Here is a 16,236-nt window from a genome sequence, read left to right on the forward strand (position 1 = left end):
GTTCAGTTTCATGGGTGCGTGTTTCCACAGACTTCGTTCTTTTCTTCCTGTTTCCGTCCTTTAATCTTCTACCGTAGTTTTTCATGGCGGTTGCTGTTTGAAATTCACTTCCTGTTGCCGTTCGTCTTTTCAGTCAACATGCTTACACGAATGTGTGTTTTCGTTAGTTTGTCTTGTCATGTCCTGTCTGTCTGTTGTGTGGCCAGGCTACCCTGCTTGGAGGTCTGTAGCATTGCTGAAGAATCTATTGCATCAAAACTGAGCAATAATGATGTCTTGGTTAAGTTTTCAATCTGAGATGCTCCCTCTGTGAATAGGGGTTTGTCTGGAATGTTTTGTTACCCTTTTTGATGATTTTTAAGCTCACCATGGCCACCAGTGATGAGAATAAGGCGAATAATATCATTCTCTCATTGAAATGATTCAACCTATATTGCAATCTGAGGTGGTCGTATGGTACTTCTCTGCTTGTACAGAGAATAAAAATTATACGCTTAAATCTTCTTTTTCAACAATAACCGTACAATCTTGTGAGTCCTTTCAAATCGTGTTCTTTCTCAGTTTTGTGGTCAAGTTCATTTTTTAATGTGAGCATCAACTTCACTGTCAAATTTTCAACCGGTTATGACTCGGAGGGGACAAGGCAGAGAACAACGGCTATTTGAAATTGATGGACAACCACAAAATATGATTACAAAATCAATTTAAAACAAACCAAGAACCAGTTTAGGAGAACTCTTTAAAAAAATGCTCAATTTTTTTTCGAGTACAAGTCTGCGTGGCCTAGTATTTATATAGTAATTGTCCATTATTTTCTTTTGCAGTCTTACGTTTGTGCATGTATTATAATAAGGCAGGCAGGCCAAAGAATGGGAACACGAATACAAATAAACAACCAAGGAAAGCACACAGCAACTAGACAAACTTCAGGGATGCCTCCCAAATTTTAGTATTGAAATTACACAAAGCAAATTACAAATTAGCAAAAGTACATGTACATGAATTACAATATTGGGCAACACTTGCAGGTAATAAGACCAGTGGAAGCACAAGGCTGGAGCAGAGGGCACGGCTAACGAAAAACTACCCCAACGTAAAAAAAGTGGCTACAAACAAACCGAGAGAATGACCAACACCCCAATGTGTGCGCGCACCAGTCTTAAATACCTGCAGAGTGCTCTCAGGCAAAAATGAATTCAAAGACATTAAGGAGTGTGATCGGTTATGCTCGCAGGTGGCGCACAGTTAACTTTGTTGCGGTATCTTTTAATGTAAATTAATAGCTTTGGACCATCTTAACCAGTTCAATATTTGGCAGAGAACTTGGTTATCCAAGAGTACTGGGCTACATTATTCCTTCATGAAATAAAAATGCTACAACAGCCTTTGCTTTTACCCAAGATCAATGACAACTCCACGTAATCTGCAACATATGCGTACATATTGAAATAGCAACCCGGGAGGGTCTAACCGCCAGTTACAGGGGACTAACTCATCTTAAATTTACCCAATATAGTTTAATAATTGCCACTCAACAAATGGATAACCAGGTATCCAGTTTCAACGGGTTAGAGTTGCTGGCCTGATTAAAATAACATAAAATGCAATGTTCGCCAGGAACACCCGGAATTCACAGAACTTGATGAAATAAACTGTGCATTTCTCAGAGCATGGAGAAAAGCTCCACAATAAAGCCAACATTTTATTTGTTGAATTAGGAACCTGTTGACTCCAAACAATGCCATTTCAGGCAAACAACAAAATGAAAAAAAATTGGCATTACTTATTCGCGACAGTGTTTTTTAAAAAATGGATTCAATTAACCTTACTAGTCCCACATCCTCTGATTTCAACGACTTATGTGATACAGAACCCCCCACCAATTTGCTTGGATTACACCCTAGGTGTTAGGGTTAAATTTTTCTTTTTTCTTCTCCAAGGGTTTTTTTGGTCCTCCAACCCTGCAATAGTCCAATTAGTGTGCTAAATACATGTGCATAGATACATGTAGGTATACTGACCCCCTGAACTGTCTCATTACTCCCTTAACCATGAGGGTTATTTACCTCGCTGATTTTCTTGCATTCAGTTTTCAGCAGTGTTGCTGCAAAGTACTGTCCTGGCACAGCTAAATTGTAATGAGGGTTTACTTGGTGGCAGAAAATGACAAAGCAAATTGGTGGGGGGTTCTGTATCACATAAAGCTTTTTTATGCCCACATTTTCAAAATAATGAAAACATCGGAAATGGATGTTTGTTCTCATCAAGCTTTGCATATCCCTTCACAGTCAGTTTTGTCAAGTGTACCATATGCAATACAGCTGTGGTCACCTTGATCCTTCATAGACCAACAAAAATAATATTCATATGTACAGCTACATAGTACATCCCCACATAGTGGTCCTACTGGACAACATCTATACCTGGTGTCTACACCTCATTTGGGACCAGCTTATATCCTGATGTTATCCTCGGCTGCAATGAACAAACGGCAGAAGTGCACACCTTCCAAGTCCCAAGTTTGGCCATTCCAGATAAACTTGAGTGATGCAGTGAAAAGATCATGACTAAACTATTGAAAATTACAGAAACATAATACTACTTTGAGTAAGATATTTCTGATCCTATTATGGGTGAAGTTCACACAAGCATACATGTACTAACCCCTGTGCAGCAGTTCAATGACTGCTTCAGAAAATGCACACATCTTAACTGTCTTGGAAAGCTTCTTGACAGTCCACTGTGTGCACGTATGATCCTTGCATGCCTGTCATGTACAGAGCAAAATGATGGTGAACCAGACCTTTGAGATTCAGCTCTTGATCATGAGTCTCAGCTGAGTACTACAAGAATACTTTCATGAGGTGACAGATAAATGCACTTAATTGTTTTATACAATACTTGCATAAACCCTCTTCTATTAGAACAAACAGGTCCCGCTCATGTATTTGTGTCCGTCACTTTGTGTAATAGATTCATGTCCAAAGAGGTACCCACTGACAGTACTGTGCAATGTTAGACTAGTTTCCATCCACATATTATTTTACTCTTCCTTAGTCGGAATGAGATACATGTATATGAATTGGGGCAGGAATCGGTCAAGTGAAATGAAGTTAAACGGGTACCATTGAATAAAATGAATAACTCGATGATACGTTATCAACTTTCCACCACTCAAATGGAAGGGATTTATCCAGTTATTGTATATTATGTCATATCCAATTAACCCACAAGAAATAAATTCTAGAGACCCTATACACAGGTAATTTCAGCACAGACCTTCTCACAAGAACAACTCAAATATATATACAAGACTGCATTGTTTGTTTTGGTAAAATAAACACATTTGTAAGGAGTATTTAACCAGGCCCTCCAATCAACTAATACCTGAACACTGGTGATGACTTTTCGCAAGAAAAAGCTGCTCATAGATGTTTCATGAACCTGAACAATGCTACAACCTTGTGACTGTTTATCAGTAGAGGAGGGGTACATTAACACAGCCCACGGTACAAGGAGTGATACCATTTCTATTCAGGAGCAGAAGATACATGTACATGTAAAATTGTTCTAGTATCTGAACAAAAAAGGTGGGGAGACTGCAGTGTGGAATTCTTGAAGACTGCATTTCTATATACTTTGTGTGACCTTTTCGGTCAAAATATAAAACTTTTTTAATATTCCACAGAGAAAAGTTTGAATGCAAATTTCAGAATTTATTTTCATAATTACAATACACACAGAACCTTTTCATAACCTAACAGCTCCTGTGCATATTGTCAAATACAGGTACTCTAATATGAACTTTTGGAGGATGCAGGCAGAGAAATAATTAGCAGTTAGTTGCCTGCTTCGATATTTGTGCATTTCCTTACTTCTGTAACACTCTTTCTTATTCTTCATCTCATGAAAATACAGCAGATGTGACGGTTCTTGATTACTTTTCATAAAAACTACAGTACACCCACAAATTTGTTTTCATACCTAAACAGCATTTTGTAGCATAATTCCTCCTGTGCATCTTTGGCTTGGTTGAGTACAACTCCGACATGTATATGTACAGTATATATCCCCTGACCAAACTTTTCAAAACTTGGCATGCACATTTACAAAGATATCTGTTTTCAGATCACCTACATGTACATGTATTTTGATTCAATACGACCAGATTTTTTTTTCCACTTACTGAACACACTTACATGTATACGTTTATAGTTAAAACTTTTTCAGTTGGCACACCCAATGGGAAAAGTTGACATTCTTAGCCTGCCTGTTTTGCAAAAGTGGACATTCTTCCAGATTAGTATGACTTGTTTAATTTTTCTCAAAATTATTGCAAAACATCAGCAGAAAAACTCAATCCTCAACAAAAAAGTACACTGAAATGACAGCAGAGAAAATGGGTGGAGTATCTGCACCCCCCCAAAGAAAAAACAACTAATACCAAATACATTCCACATACATACACCTGTAATGTAGGAATGAACTTGTTCATCAGTTCCAGATGAAGCATGCTGTATCATCTCTTACCACTGTCCATGGAGGTCTGTCCCAAGCAGTCATCAGCTCTTCAAACAATGGTGGAACAGGGAAGGGGCTTGCACAATAAACTCCAACTTCATGCACTCAGCGTATTATTTACAAATTTTGATAACATAAAAACAAAGCCTCTGGTTCTCACTGTCTCCTAATTAACAGCTTCTTGAACAACCTAGTAATCTTCCTCATTGTGTATATTGCCAGCATATTCACATATGTCATCAAAGTCCAGTCTTTTAATCTGGTTCCGATCTCTCAGAAGTTGGACATCAGCTTTTGCTTTGGCTTTGTCTCTCTTCACCAAAGACCCCAACTGAAAAAAAAAGGAAAATCATTTTAACAACTTGCTATGTACAAATACAGCACATGTGTGACCCATCATGACAAAATGAGCATAAAGTCACATTCCACTCTTTCCTATTTTGACGGTTCAAAGTCAAATATTAAAGAGGAATGAGTAACCCATCTCCTATTTAATTACAAATATGGCAGGTTCATATATATTTTAAAAAGTCATTTTCTCGGCAATTTTGATGACAGCATTTGTCTTTACTTGAGCACGCACACACTCTTTGGCAAGTCAAGACACCCCTTAACAAATCACTGGTACACAATGGTAATGTAGCTTAACTGTAACCATAAAAACCATTGGTATTTACTAGTTACTAAATGGTGTCTGTGGTTTTATATGATGACTGAATGGTGCTTAATGGTGACCCAATAATGTAACTGTACCTAATTGTAAAATTAATGGTGCTCAGTGATTTGAATTGACATCAACAGTACTCATACATGTATGGATTCGTATGGAAACTTACACCCGTTTCAGATGGGTGTTCTAGAATCATGCCGAACCAAATGAATTGAGAGCAACTCGGGTGGATCCAATAAAATTTTGGTTTCAGACAAGTGTACTCTGGACAAGTTTCAACTTAATCTTAGCAACAAGTAGGCATTGGTTAACACTGTATTTGTTATTCAGATCAGCTGTGCCTTGTTCTTGACCCAGATTTACAAATTATGCTCCGACAAATTATGCTCCAAGGTTTGGCCTCTTACATGCCTACAGCCTTCTGAATTACTTTGACTTAAATAACTTTAATAGGCCAGAGCCTTAATAATTTTTAACTTTAAGGCACAAATTCTACAAATTCTATACACAAGTCCCTTAAAGTAAACAGTTGGTACCATTATCAAACTTATCAAAATTGAGTTCTGACTTGATATTTCATTACAGCTTTGAAGTCATGCAATTCATGTCCCGTGCAATCTTTGCATTTGCACAAATTTCTAAGTGTTCTCCACGCAGAGCTGATTTCCCTTTGAATGGACTTTATTGAAAGCATGCAGGAGTTTGCCTTCCTCCATGTCACAAGATGTATTTTGTGTCGCAGAGTTGTAAAATTTGAACATCTTTTAATAGTTTGCAATAAGCCTGCCACTGTTGAATGGGACTCAGACCAGCCATCCAACTCCAGCAATCAAGATAGTGATTTTTTATTAAATTCCTCATAATGGGCAAAACCCATCATTAAAAATTCCTCCATGCTCAAAGGAAAATGGGCTTGGCACGGAGTTGACGAACCATGCACAAATTTGTGTGTAAGAGTGAAGAGTGCGCTGAACACAAACAGTCAAGAAATACCAAACCACCATGGCCACACATGACATGCAGAACCTATCTGCCTACATGTACATGATGTATGTTATTGTTATAGTGCATAAACACAGCTCAACAAACAAATAACAAAAAAACTCCCATGAATGCCAAAGCTACTGTCATCATTATGGGTGGAAATTCTGGGGGATGAGAGATCCAATCCCCCCCCCACACACCCACACACTTTGACCTGGAGGAATAACCAATATACATGTAATCACCCCCCACACACCCACACACTTTTCTACCATTTGCTTTGCTGCCCTGAAAGAGCTGTTCTTGTGCATACATGATGATGTTCTCAAAATGGCCATTAAACATTTCGTGAGACATGCTCTGTTAAAATACGTTACCGGCTCACTGGAAGAGAATGCAGGGTATCCCCCAAAACATGCAACCAAAAAGGAACATTTACAATTTCTACTCAATGCTGCAAACTTCATTTGAAGCTCCTGTTGTGTTGCAGAGATATTTCAAGTTATGTTAACAAAGCTCAACTTTGTTCTGTCTGACAGAAATTTACAAAATTTATCTTGCAAGTGTATGCAATCACTTAATCCAAATCCTACATTATCACACAACTAAGTTCTTTACTTCGTTGCAATTTCTTTCTCGTTTTAAACTTGATAAAACTGATGCTCATTCCAAAAGGCAAAGGTTATTTCAAATTAATTAATTGTGCAGTTTCAGATTTGGCAGTTTCAGATTTCAATTTTTTTTTTTTCTGAGAAAACAACTTCGGCTGATCTTATGCAGTCTGGTAACAAGGAGCTGATATTTTTGTACTTGTCACATTTCATAATCCTGTTTGTTTATGGAAAGATTTTAATCCTGTTCAGTGTCCTCTGTGTCTCTTTAAATGAGCTCATGTGTTAGTCTAGGGTGGTAAATGGAGTAAACATAGCCTTTTAATTCCTCCACAACACATTACTGAATTTAAATGAAACCTTCAGATTTGAATAAATAACATTCTAAGGTATAAGAGAAAGTAAATATTACTGTTGGCTTGCGTTTGGGGTAAACACCCTCTATACATGTACCTGTCCACTGTATTTTCCAGCAACAATCATGACACAGGCCATCTCCGTCTTTGGTATTAATGTCTCTACCATGCCTTGTTCAATATCTGTAAAAGACAAATACTGTGGTTATCATCTTTCACTTGGTATACAGGTGTTTTGATGAAGCCTACAAATGCCACCTAGCTTAGGCCTTATCCTCTTGACTGTTTTAAATATTACTTTCCATTCCCAAAAGTCATTGCTTCTTTGGAATTTTATTTGAAAATCTAAAGAAAATATTCACCTGGAAATTACAACAAACATACAAAAATGATCACGTGAAAGTGCTCCTGGAGGTTCCCAAAAGCTTCACTGTTACAAAAGGAAAAGTGAGGTTTTTCGAATCTTATGTTGATTATTTTTGCTGCAGGGATGAGACTTTGAATGACATGTGAATTAAGACCAGAAACTACAAGAAAGGGACTTACAATTCAGGTATACATGTAGGTGAACATTACATGTGAACACATTCTTGTTACCAGGTTATGGGGACAATGCAAATGTTGAAATAGTGTTTTGGGCACCAAAATGTTATGGGGACCAAAATTTTATGGGTTCTGACCTTTCTTATGAAAGAAATTGTCCATGGAAGGCCTACCCATGTATGTAAATGCATATGTACAAATCTGTAATTGAAATAGCCACCCCAAATAAAAAACCTTTTTATTAGGATGGTCTTTGTTACAGTTAAAACCACACAACAGTTACTCGCCTTCTAAAATCCTGCCATTTTCACTCTGACAAGTACAAATTCCATGTGCCACAACATCCACAATACAGACTTTGCTATTGTAGTATCTGCCCTTCTTGTACTCTCTGTCAATGAAACGCACCCTCAGATCAGGCCTAAGCCAACAGGTTTGGTACTTGGACTCTGCATTCCCAATATGGGTATCACCACTATTGATAATTTCACTGCAGAAGCAAAAATTTATGAACAAATTATATACATCATAATTTTGTATACATTATACATGTACATCAAGAAAACAAAACTTAAGTTACAACATAACTGTTGCCATAGTTGCTCACTTAAAAAGAGATCATTCCTCTGAAAACTTTCAAAAGTAGATGAAACACTATCATGCCAAACATTCCCTCCTCAAAATTGAATATTTTGCTTCTTACAAACTTTCTTTAGCTGCATGGCTGGCACACAGTCACTCTTTAGTGAATAAATATGTTCATTGTGGCCTGCAAATATTGTCTTTTTCAGGAGCTCAATAAGAACTTGTGCACAAGTCAGACTTGAGCCAACCATGCATCAGAGGTCAAATCGCAAGCTGGTCAAGGGTTACAGAAGATGAGCAGTGACAAAGAAGTGCCTTTGAGTCAGTTTGACTGAAAAGACTTTGAATTGTCTTGCGACTGCATGGCTTGTATGGAGGGTAGGCATTCACTGCATTCAGGGGACAAGTTCTTTTGTTAGGGAGATTTGAACTGAGTTGTGAGGACATTTCTGAGTCCCCACAATGTTTTCAGTCCACACAAAATAGGTGAAATGTCGAGTGTATGTCGCCACAACTATGGTGTGGGAGTACATGTAGTTGTGTGTGTTATTTGGAGTGGGTCTGAGTACAACTCACCACTTTTAACATATTGTCTTTAACCACATCCTGCTGGGGATCCCGGATCTGGAAACGTATGCTTTATACGTGTGGCTGGGGTCTCCAAACTCGGACAAAGGGAACAGTGCCTTGTAACAAAAGACCACGCTGCTGGGCATTACCCACATTTTTTCGCTCTCAAAAGTGGAGATAAACCAGTCTTGTTTTGAAACAGTATACCACGGTTTGGGGCATTTAGAGCGAGCGGATTACCACCGGGGACAAAAGCGCTCCACCACCGCAGCGATGAGCCACACAGCACTGCTGCATGCTAATCTGGCCCCTATTGAAAAGAGGTCAGCAGCGCACTGAACCAGGTTCGTGAACAAAAGAATATTACGTGGCACCACACAATCTGGGCTCTTTTTACAACGCTGCAGACCTGGCTGAAATACTCAGGTGTCAATAGATTTTGTCTGTCGGGTTAGAGTGGACACCAGACATGCCTTCACGTGTTTGTAGGTGTCTGGTACATGAAGATAGGAATTTTTAAAGAATTTTGAAAACAGAAAAAAAATGATAAATATCACGCCCAACCATTATCAACATTGAAAAATGCCCCGGCAGGGAGTGGTTAATATCTATATGTATATTTAAATATTTCATTTGAATTGATTGTAAAGCACCAGAGCCTCTGGGAATAAGGCACTATATATTGTGAACAATAATAATAGTAGTTGTCTTGTGATTCACTTGTACTAAAGAATTAATCATAGCACTACTTTTTGCACTCACCTCCTTGAAGTCTTATCAATTTTTCTCCTTTTTCCACATCTCTCCAGGCTTCTCTCCTTCCTGTCACTGTACTGTGTTTCAAAGGGCTTATCCTTATGATTCCAGTCACTCATCTTGTCTTCCCCTGGATGACCATTTCTAGGACTCCCACTGTCTTTTCCTTTCACACTGCTGTCTCCATATCTCTCTCCAGGACTATCACTTGTTTTATTATGATTACTAGTTCTGTATTTATTGGAGTCCTTGTCCTTACTGCTTCGATATTCACTCTGTCTGTAATCTCTCTGGGATCCTTTGCCTTGACTCTTCTCCCATCCTTTACTAAAATGACCTGAAAAGGAAAGATATGACATTTATGTAACAGATCTGATTACCTACTGATTGGTAAGAGGTGGTGCAATCTTTGTATGCGATGGGAGTCAGAAAAGAATAGCTAGAGAAATTGATACTTGTTTAAGTTAAGCCTGGTTTCCATATGGTCGTCACCAATGCCAACAGCATGCAAGATGCCAAGACGCAGACAGTCAAGGAAGAGAACCTGTGTGATTCCAGCAAAACATTCGACAAAATGGAGTCCAAACTCAGAAAATGTTCACATAAGATGCCCTGTTAGGTGGCTATACTGCCTCTTGGAGACAACTCATGATCAAGTTTGATGTATTTTATTTATGGTCACATATATTGTTGACAATTGCGGCTGCATATGTTGGTATAGACGATTTTCAGTCACATGATTTTTGACATTCAGAGTTCAATTTACACAGATGTGGACTGAAACGTGCCTTTGAAGTCTCTCAACATTCTGGTATACACGATATCACCAATAGAAATGCACTAATTCAAAAATGCACGTGCCTCCATGGACACGGTGTGCTTCCTTAAATGCCTCTGCCTGTCATGCTACATCATGTGAAAAACCTCTATAGCCAACTGGCATTGACAACATAGTTTTAAAAAAAAAAATTTTTTTAGTGAATACACGTTAGCAGCTGATGGCAGCAGAGTGCAACTGATGGACACTCCTCTGGATTGGATTTTAGCCCAGTAGAGATTGCACGGAAGATGCTATTCATAAAGATGTGACAAGCTCAACTGAAAAATGCAATGGTCCTTGTTTGGTGCGGTCATTGATATACTCATACTGCTTATGCTGTATTGGCAAAATACATGACACGGCAAGAAACACTGAACTGTAAACATACTGTACAATGACTCAGGGTAGCCACTCTAAGTCATAATTTTCATGAGTACATGTATCACTGCAAGAAATAAACATAAAGATACATTAACTCAGAGAAAGTTCTAACATGTCCGAAGACTTTATGAGTAGGCCCTTTTGTGGAACAAGCATATGAAGCATGAACTTTTAAGTAATGTTTTGATGCTAAGCCCATGCGAAGGATGACCACACTCCTGTTTGAAAGTTGTAATTGAATTTAGTCTGGTTTTGTTTGATGAGCATGAAAGTAATCTCAATTGTAAAAACCTGAATCCACCTTCAAATTTATATGTTTATAAGATTCCTCCCTGAAAGTGGCTAGCATGACAGTGGCCCATTATCATTGGACTAAGTTTTTAAATAAATTCATAATTGGTAAAGTACATTGTCCTCTTGTTAAATGGAAGTTCCATAATGTGAAATCTGCATACACCCGTTTCACAAACCCAAGACTTGGAAATATAACCTTTTATCCAATTTATAACTTGGTATTGGAAGAAATAGATATACAACACTTCCATTCAAATGGCAACAAAAGATGCATCTTGGCTTCCTTTTGATCTTAAAACAAATGATTGTTTACACACATACACCTCAGGTTTTCAGTAACTACATGTACATGTATCCCCCTATGAATGTAGTAACTGATTGCAATGTGCTCATTTCTGTTGAGTTCATCAGCAGTCTGTTCATAAGCAAGAAATTGGCAGATATAGTTGTTGATGCAGAAATTAAGTTTCACTTGAATTGCAGTGTGAGCAAAATGAGTGAGGTGAAGTATTTTTTGTGTGTCAAGAAGGCTCCTTTGCTCTACACCATCTGGATTAACTATAAAGTGGGGATTGTTCCTTTCAATTTGTTTAAGAGAAAACATGTTTTCTTATAAGAACGTTGTTTCCTTGAGAAAACCGATGAAGCATACATGTAAATTGTTTATGGCAGTGATTACTACAATCCTGGACAAATCTCGTTGGAACATGCCTCCCCTCGCCCAATGTCAATGTTGTTTTCCATTGGGTAAGTTGGGCCCAATCTTGGTCCAATAAATGACGGTAACATTGAATGGGGAGAGGGGGATCTTTTCACCGTGCTTCCCACAAGGTGTTCAAATTATTTTGTCCAGGATTGTTTGAGTTTCTCAGCAGAAAGTGGGTGTGATGCATGTGGGTCTGTGTCACATGGCAGGGCGGGGGGTTTGCCGCATTGCTGTTTAGGGCGCTGCCATGTGATACTGTAAGCATTAGGTGGTTATGGAATGGAATAAATAACGACTGTTATCCAGGTGAACTTTTCATCTGTTCACTGAAACTATTATACTACATTGAAGTATGTGACAAGAGAGGACAACGCGTTCCTTGAATTGGAAGGTGGATTGATGCATGTTTCAGACAGGACCATAAGATGCACTATGAATTGATTGGGATTCTGATATAGACAAGTGCGTCTGTATCAGAAAGGGCTAATCACGAATATCTGCACCCTCTTCTGGACGGTATTCGCAAATATTGAGTATAGGTCCAGTTTTCGGGGGAAATGAACCCCCACAAAAGACCATCTTGGGAAATGCTTGCCTTGCTTTCTCCTGCCAACCACCAATGATTTCCCTCCTCAACAAGGACAACGTGCAGCTTAGCCTGGAGGAGATAGTTGGATAACGCACAATAAACATACCCACCGTGTACACAAGCAATCACAGGTACAATGTAATAGGCAGATTTTTTACAGACAATCCTGGACAAATCTCATTGGAACATGCCTCCCACTAGCCCCGTCAATGTTGTTTCTAATTGGGTAAGCTGGGCCCAATCTTGGTCCAATAAATGACAGCAACATTGAACGCGGGAGACGGGGATCTTTTCACTTTGCTTCCCACGAGGTGTTCCAACTACATGTATTTTGTCCAGGATTGTAGAAATGTAAACTGTCAGCAGTCACATGCATAGGCTTCCCATCCAAGGAAAGAAGGCATGGCTCCCAGATCTTTTCCAAATAAATGATGCTTTCCCCTGTCTTGCTATTAAATAATAAACTTAGGCACCTTGAGCAAAGTTGTCAACTCATAAGCTGATCACAATCATCTTTACGTAGTAAGGGGAAAAAAGGCCCATGTACTGATCACATCAAACGTTTGTGACAGGTCGCCGAAGTGTCATCAATGGTCCCATACCTGGTATTTTGAGGTGTGTCCTCTATATTTGGAGTGCTCCCTTTCAATTTAGTCAATGCGCCCTCGCTCGCCATGAATGTTCCTCGCTCTCCAGGGATGCCATGGTTTTTTGTAAATGCCAGTTTTGCTTTTGTTGTAATTACGTAACTACCTGTAGTATATGTTCTAGAGTTTCTTTTGTAGTTAGGCACACCCTTTTGAGTTTGATCCATTGTCTATAGTATGTATGCGTGATTGATTACTTTGGGTTAAGACCACCAGACTCCCTCCCCTCCCTTTTAGCAAAACTTTTCTCCTCTCGGTAACACTGTTCACACATGCACTTGTCTACGGAACCAGTGGAGGCCCACATTCCAATGAGCACTATAGAAAGGATACATATTATAAACAAAATGTGGTATCATGAATACAGATGTCTATTTTACCCCCATCAGCCTCAAGATTTATTCACTAGTGCCATGCCCAGGTCTTGGGGAGGGGCCAAAATAAGTTTTTCAGAAACAACTACTCTTATTTTAACAATGTTTTTGACATACATGTATCTCCTGAGCAGATCAAGGTTTTTCAACAAACCAGATATCGATATGACATCATCAGAAATAACGTGACATGCTTGCTAGATTGAATTCTTTTTCGAGATGTATTTTTGCGTTGGGGAGATGTTAATTTATATAATGGGTGGCCTTACCCAATGTATATACAGTCGAACTTTGTAATAAAAGCACTGTTAATACAAGATTCTGCTTATAACAAGGAAATTTTAGGTCCCAATCCTTTGTTTTTCATTGTTTTCACTCCTAATAATACAAGGTTCCTGTTATAACAAGGTAATTTGCCAAGTCCAAAGGAGCTCTTAATATCGAGGTTCGACTGTATTGATAAACACTGTGTGCTCAGTGCTTGTCCAAGAGTTTGCAAAAAATTCACAAACTTACTTGGGTGGGACTCAAACCCACGACCTCCTGCTTACTAGTGCAGACGTCTTAACCACTCAACCAGAGAGCTTGCCGGGGTCGGCTGGCCGGCCGTTTCAAGATGCATTTTTGCATTGCATTTATATTTGTGTAACTAAGTTGGTTATATTATGAAAGTACATGTACCTCAGATTCAACCAATTTTATTGTTGGTAAGCACACAATGTTGCAAAACAGGAGTATGTTAGCCATTGTGGTTGGTTTGTCATGATATTCCATGTGGTCTAATTAAATGTTCCAACCCTTGTCTGTTATTGTCAGTCTGTGTGTTCAAGCTGCTTATTAGCAATTTGTCCTCATGCTTGGGAATTTCACTCAGTAGAGCTGGCCATAGAATGAATCCTTCTCTGCCTCCACTGCACTGTACAACAGTGGTCTCCACATGCCAAAATTAGATGATATGGTCACTGACAGGCTTTCTTATACAGAACTACACTTACCTATGTGTTCTGAGTAAGTATTCTGTGACTACCCCTCCATTTTGTTTCACTTGCACCCATAAGATTTTGGTATCTATCAAACTCCATAAAAAGTTGACCCAGTTTATTCCACAGTCCATGTTTTTAAACTCCCTATAATTTGATACCAGTACCTGAGGATATCACAATGACATTAAGCTTTGAAGCACTTCTTTGAATCAGGGATGGCCCTCCACACCAAATTCCGAGACTGATACAAACACTACTTTTAAGGAAATAACACAGAAATGTGCCAAAAAGGAGAACTTAAACTGTACTAAGTGCTCGAGTTCATTCACCCTAAAATGAAACAAAACAAAAGAGTGATTGGAGCCACCTCAGACTTAAACTAATGAGTTCAAATCACATAAGGTTGCTCACTCCACTGTGACATGCAGTGGTCACTGATTCATTATGAGTCATCACAGATGGCTTTTAATAGTGCTGCAATGGAACTGTTAAACTGTTAAACCAGACAGAAATTACCAAGGTACATGTATGGCACTTTCTGTTGAAAAATATACTGAATCTTCTATGTTGTTGAAAGAAGTTTTGGGATAAAGTTATCTGCTACAAACATTTTGACTTCAAACATTTAATGAGTTCCACTCCCCTGGATTTGCACTAGTAGCCAACCAAATGTCCACAAAATGTACGCAGTCTACCTGATTATCCCCAAATAATCATTTTTATGAACCTGAAAGTGGAAATTTGTGTTTTAAATGACTAAAGTCACTCTTTGAGATGTTTTGAAAACTGGCATGAGGAGTTTCACATTCTTAAGAATGGCATATGGAGTTGCGTCGCACAGCAGTGCAAAATGGATAATTTCCCCGTGAATATGCTTAAAATGTTGTAATTCGCGTGGGCACGCATTTGAGCAAGCAAAGTTTGGACAAAGTACTTGAGATGTACATGTACATAAGCCACAACATTAGGAGGAATAACATCCGGCCCTTTGTAACAAAGTGACTCATTCTTGGTTATTTTGTTCACGAAACAGATTGAATAAGGGTTCATAATATCATTATAGTATTTAGTGAAAAACAGTCTACGTTAAATATTTAATTAAAACAAAAATAACAAATTCCTTAAATGACTCCTGCGAGATCTGATGCAAAAAAATCCTCCCCGCAGTTGTCAATTAGTAAACACTGACAGTAACAATTGTTATATCAAATGGCACTACAAGACAAGTCCATTCCCATTGTCTTCATTTACACATATTTTCATCAGGACAGAAAATTTGGAGGAGACGGGCACAAGTGAGCAATCTTCTTGAAAGAAAAAAATGTTTGAAGACTCCCTATTCTCTAATGATACCTCCACGAGATGTGCATCACTGCTTCCATCTATTTTTATTTTGATTGTGTTTTTTTTTTAATAAAGTAACACCAACCAATGGCACACATACAAATAGCGATCAACAAGAATATCTTACATCCACATGTATATTTAACACAAAATTTCATTCTCATAGGCCTAAACACAGTTAACATTGACAGTAAATTGCCGGACAGTGACAAAGATGACATTTTTGCTGACATACCCTGGTGTGCGCCCTGGGTGCCTGCCCCTTTGAAAACATCCACTGGGCACGGGTATTGCTTCCTGGAATGGTGCCCATGGTGATTACACCTTTTTGGCAGAGTTCCCCATCTTTCGCCATTATACAGCACTGTATGATCTTTACTGTACACTACCTACATGTACATGTACCTAAAAGCCGTTTCACACTGGAGCTGCTCAACCCCAGTTAAACTAAACCCTGGGCAAACCCATGTCTGCCCTAATTTAAACATTTAAGTTTCAACCC

The 16,236-nt window shown here is 38.6% G+C and overlaps 1 protein-coding gene across 3 annotated transcripts in view; it reads right to left on the reverse strand.

The window, feature by feature from the left end:
• Window positions 1-916: 916 nt before the first annotated feature.
• Window positions 917-16,236, reverse strand: part of LOC110974872 (G-patch domain and KOW motifs-containing protein-like) — a 41,537-nt gene continuing 26,217 nt past the window's right edge. For all 3 annotated transcript variants that reach the window (XM_022226788.2, XM_022226791.2, XM_087135819.1), the window contains 4 exons: window positions 9,603-9,933; window positions 7,973-8,175; window positions 7,240-7,325; window positions 917-4,852 (listed from right to left, as the gene is read on the reverse strand). In XM_022226788.2, coding sequence (XP_022082480.2) covers window positions 4,712-4,852; window positions 7,240-7,325; window positions 7,973-8,175; window positions 9,603-9,933 — 761 coding nt within the window. In that variant the 3' untranslated portion in view covers window positions 917-4,711. The remainder of the gene's footprint in view (window positions 4,853-7,239; window positions 7,326-7,972; window positions 8,176-9,602; window positions 9,934-16,236) is intronic.

Source organism: Acanthaster planci, linkage group LG04, assembly GCF_054643075.1.
Source record: "Acanthaster planci isolate LZ-2023a linkage group LG04, COTS_SCS, whole genome shotgun sequence".
In the NCBI taxonomy this organism is placed as follows: Eukaryota; Metazoa; Echinodermata; class Asteroidea; order Valvatida; family Acanthasteridae; genus Acanthaster; species Acanthaster planci.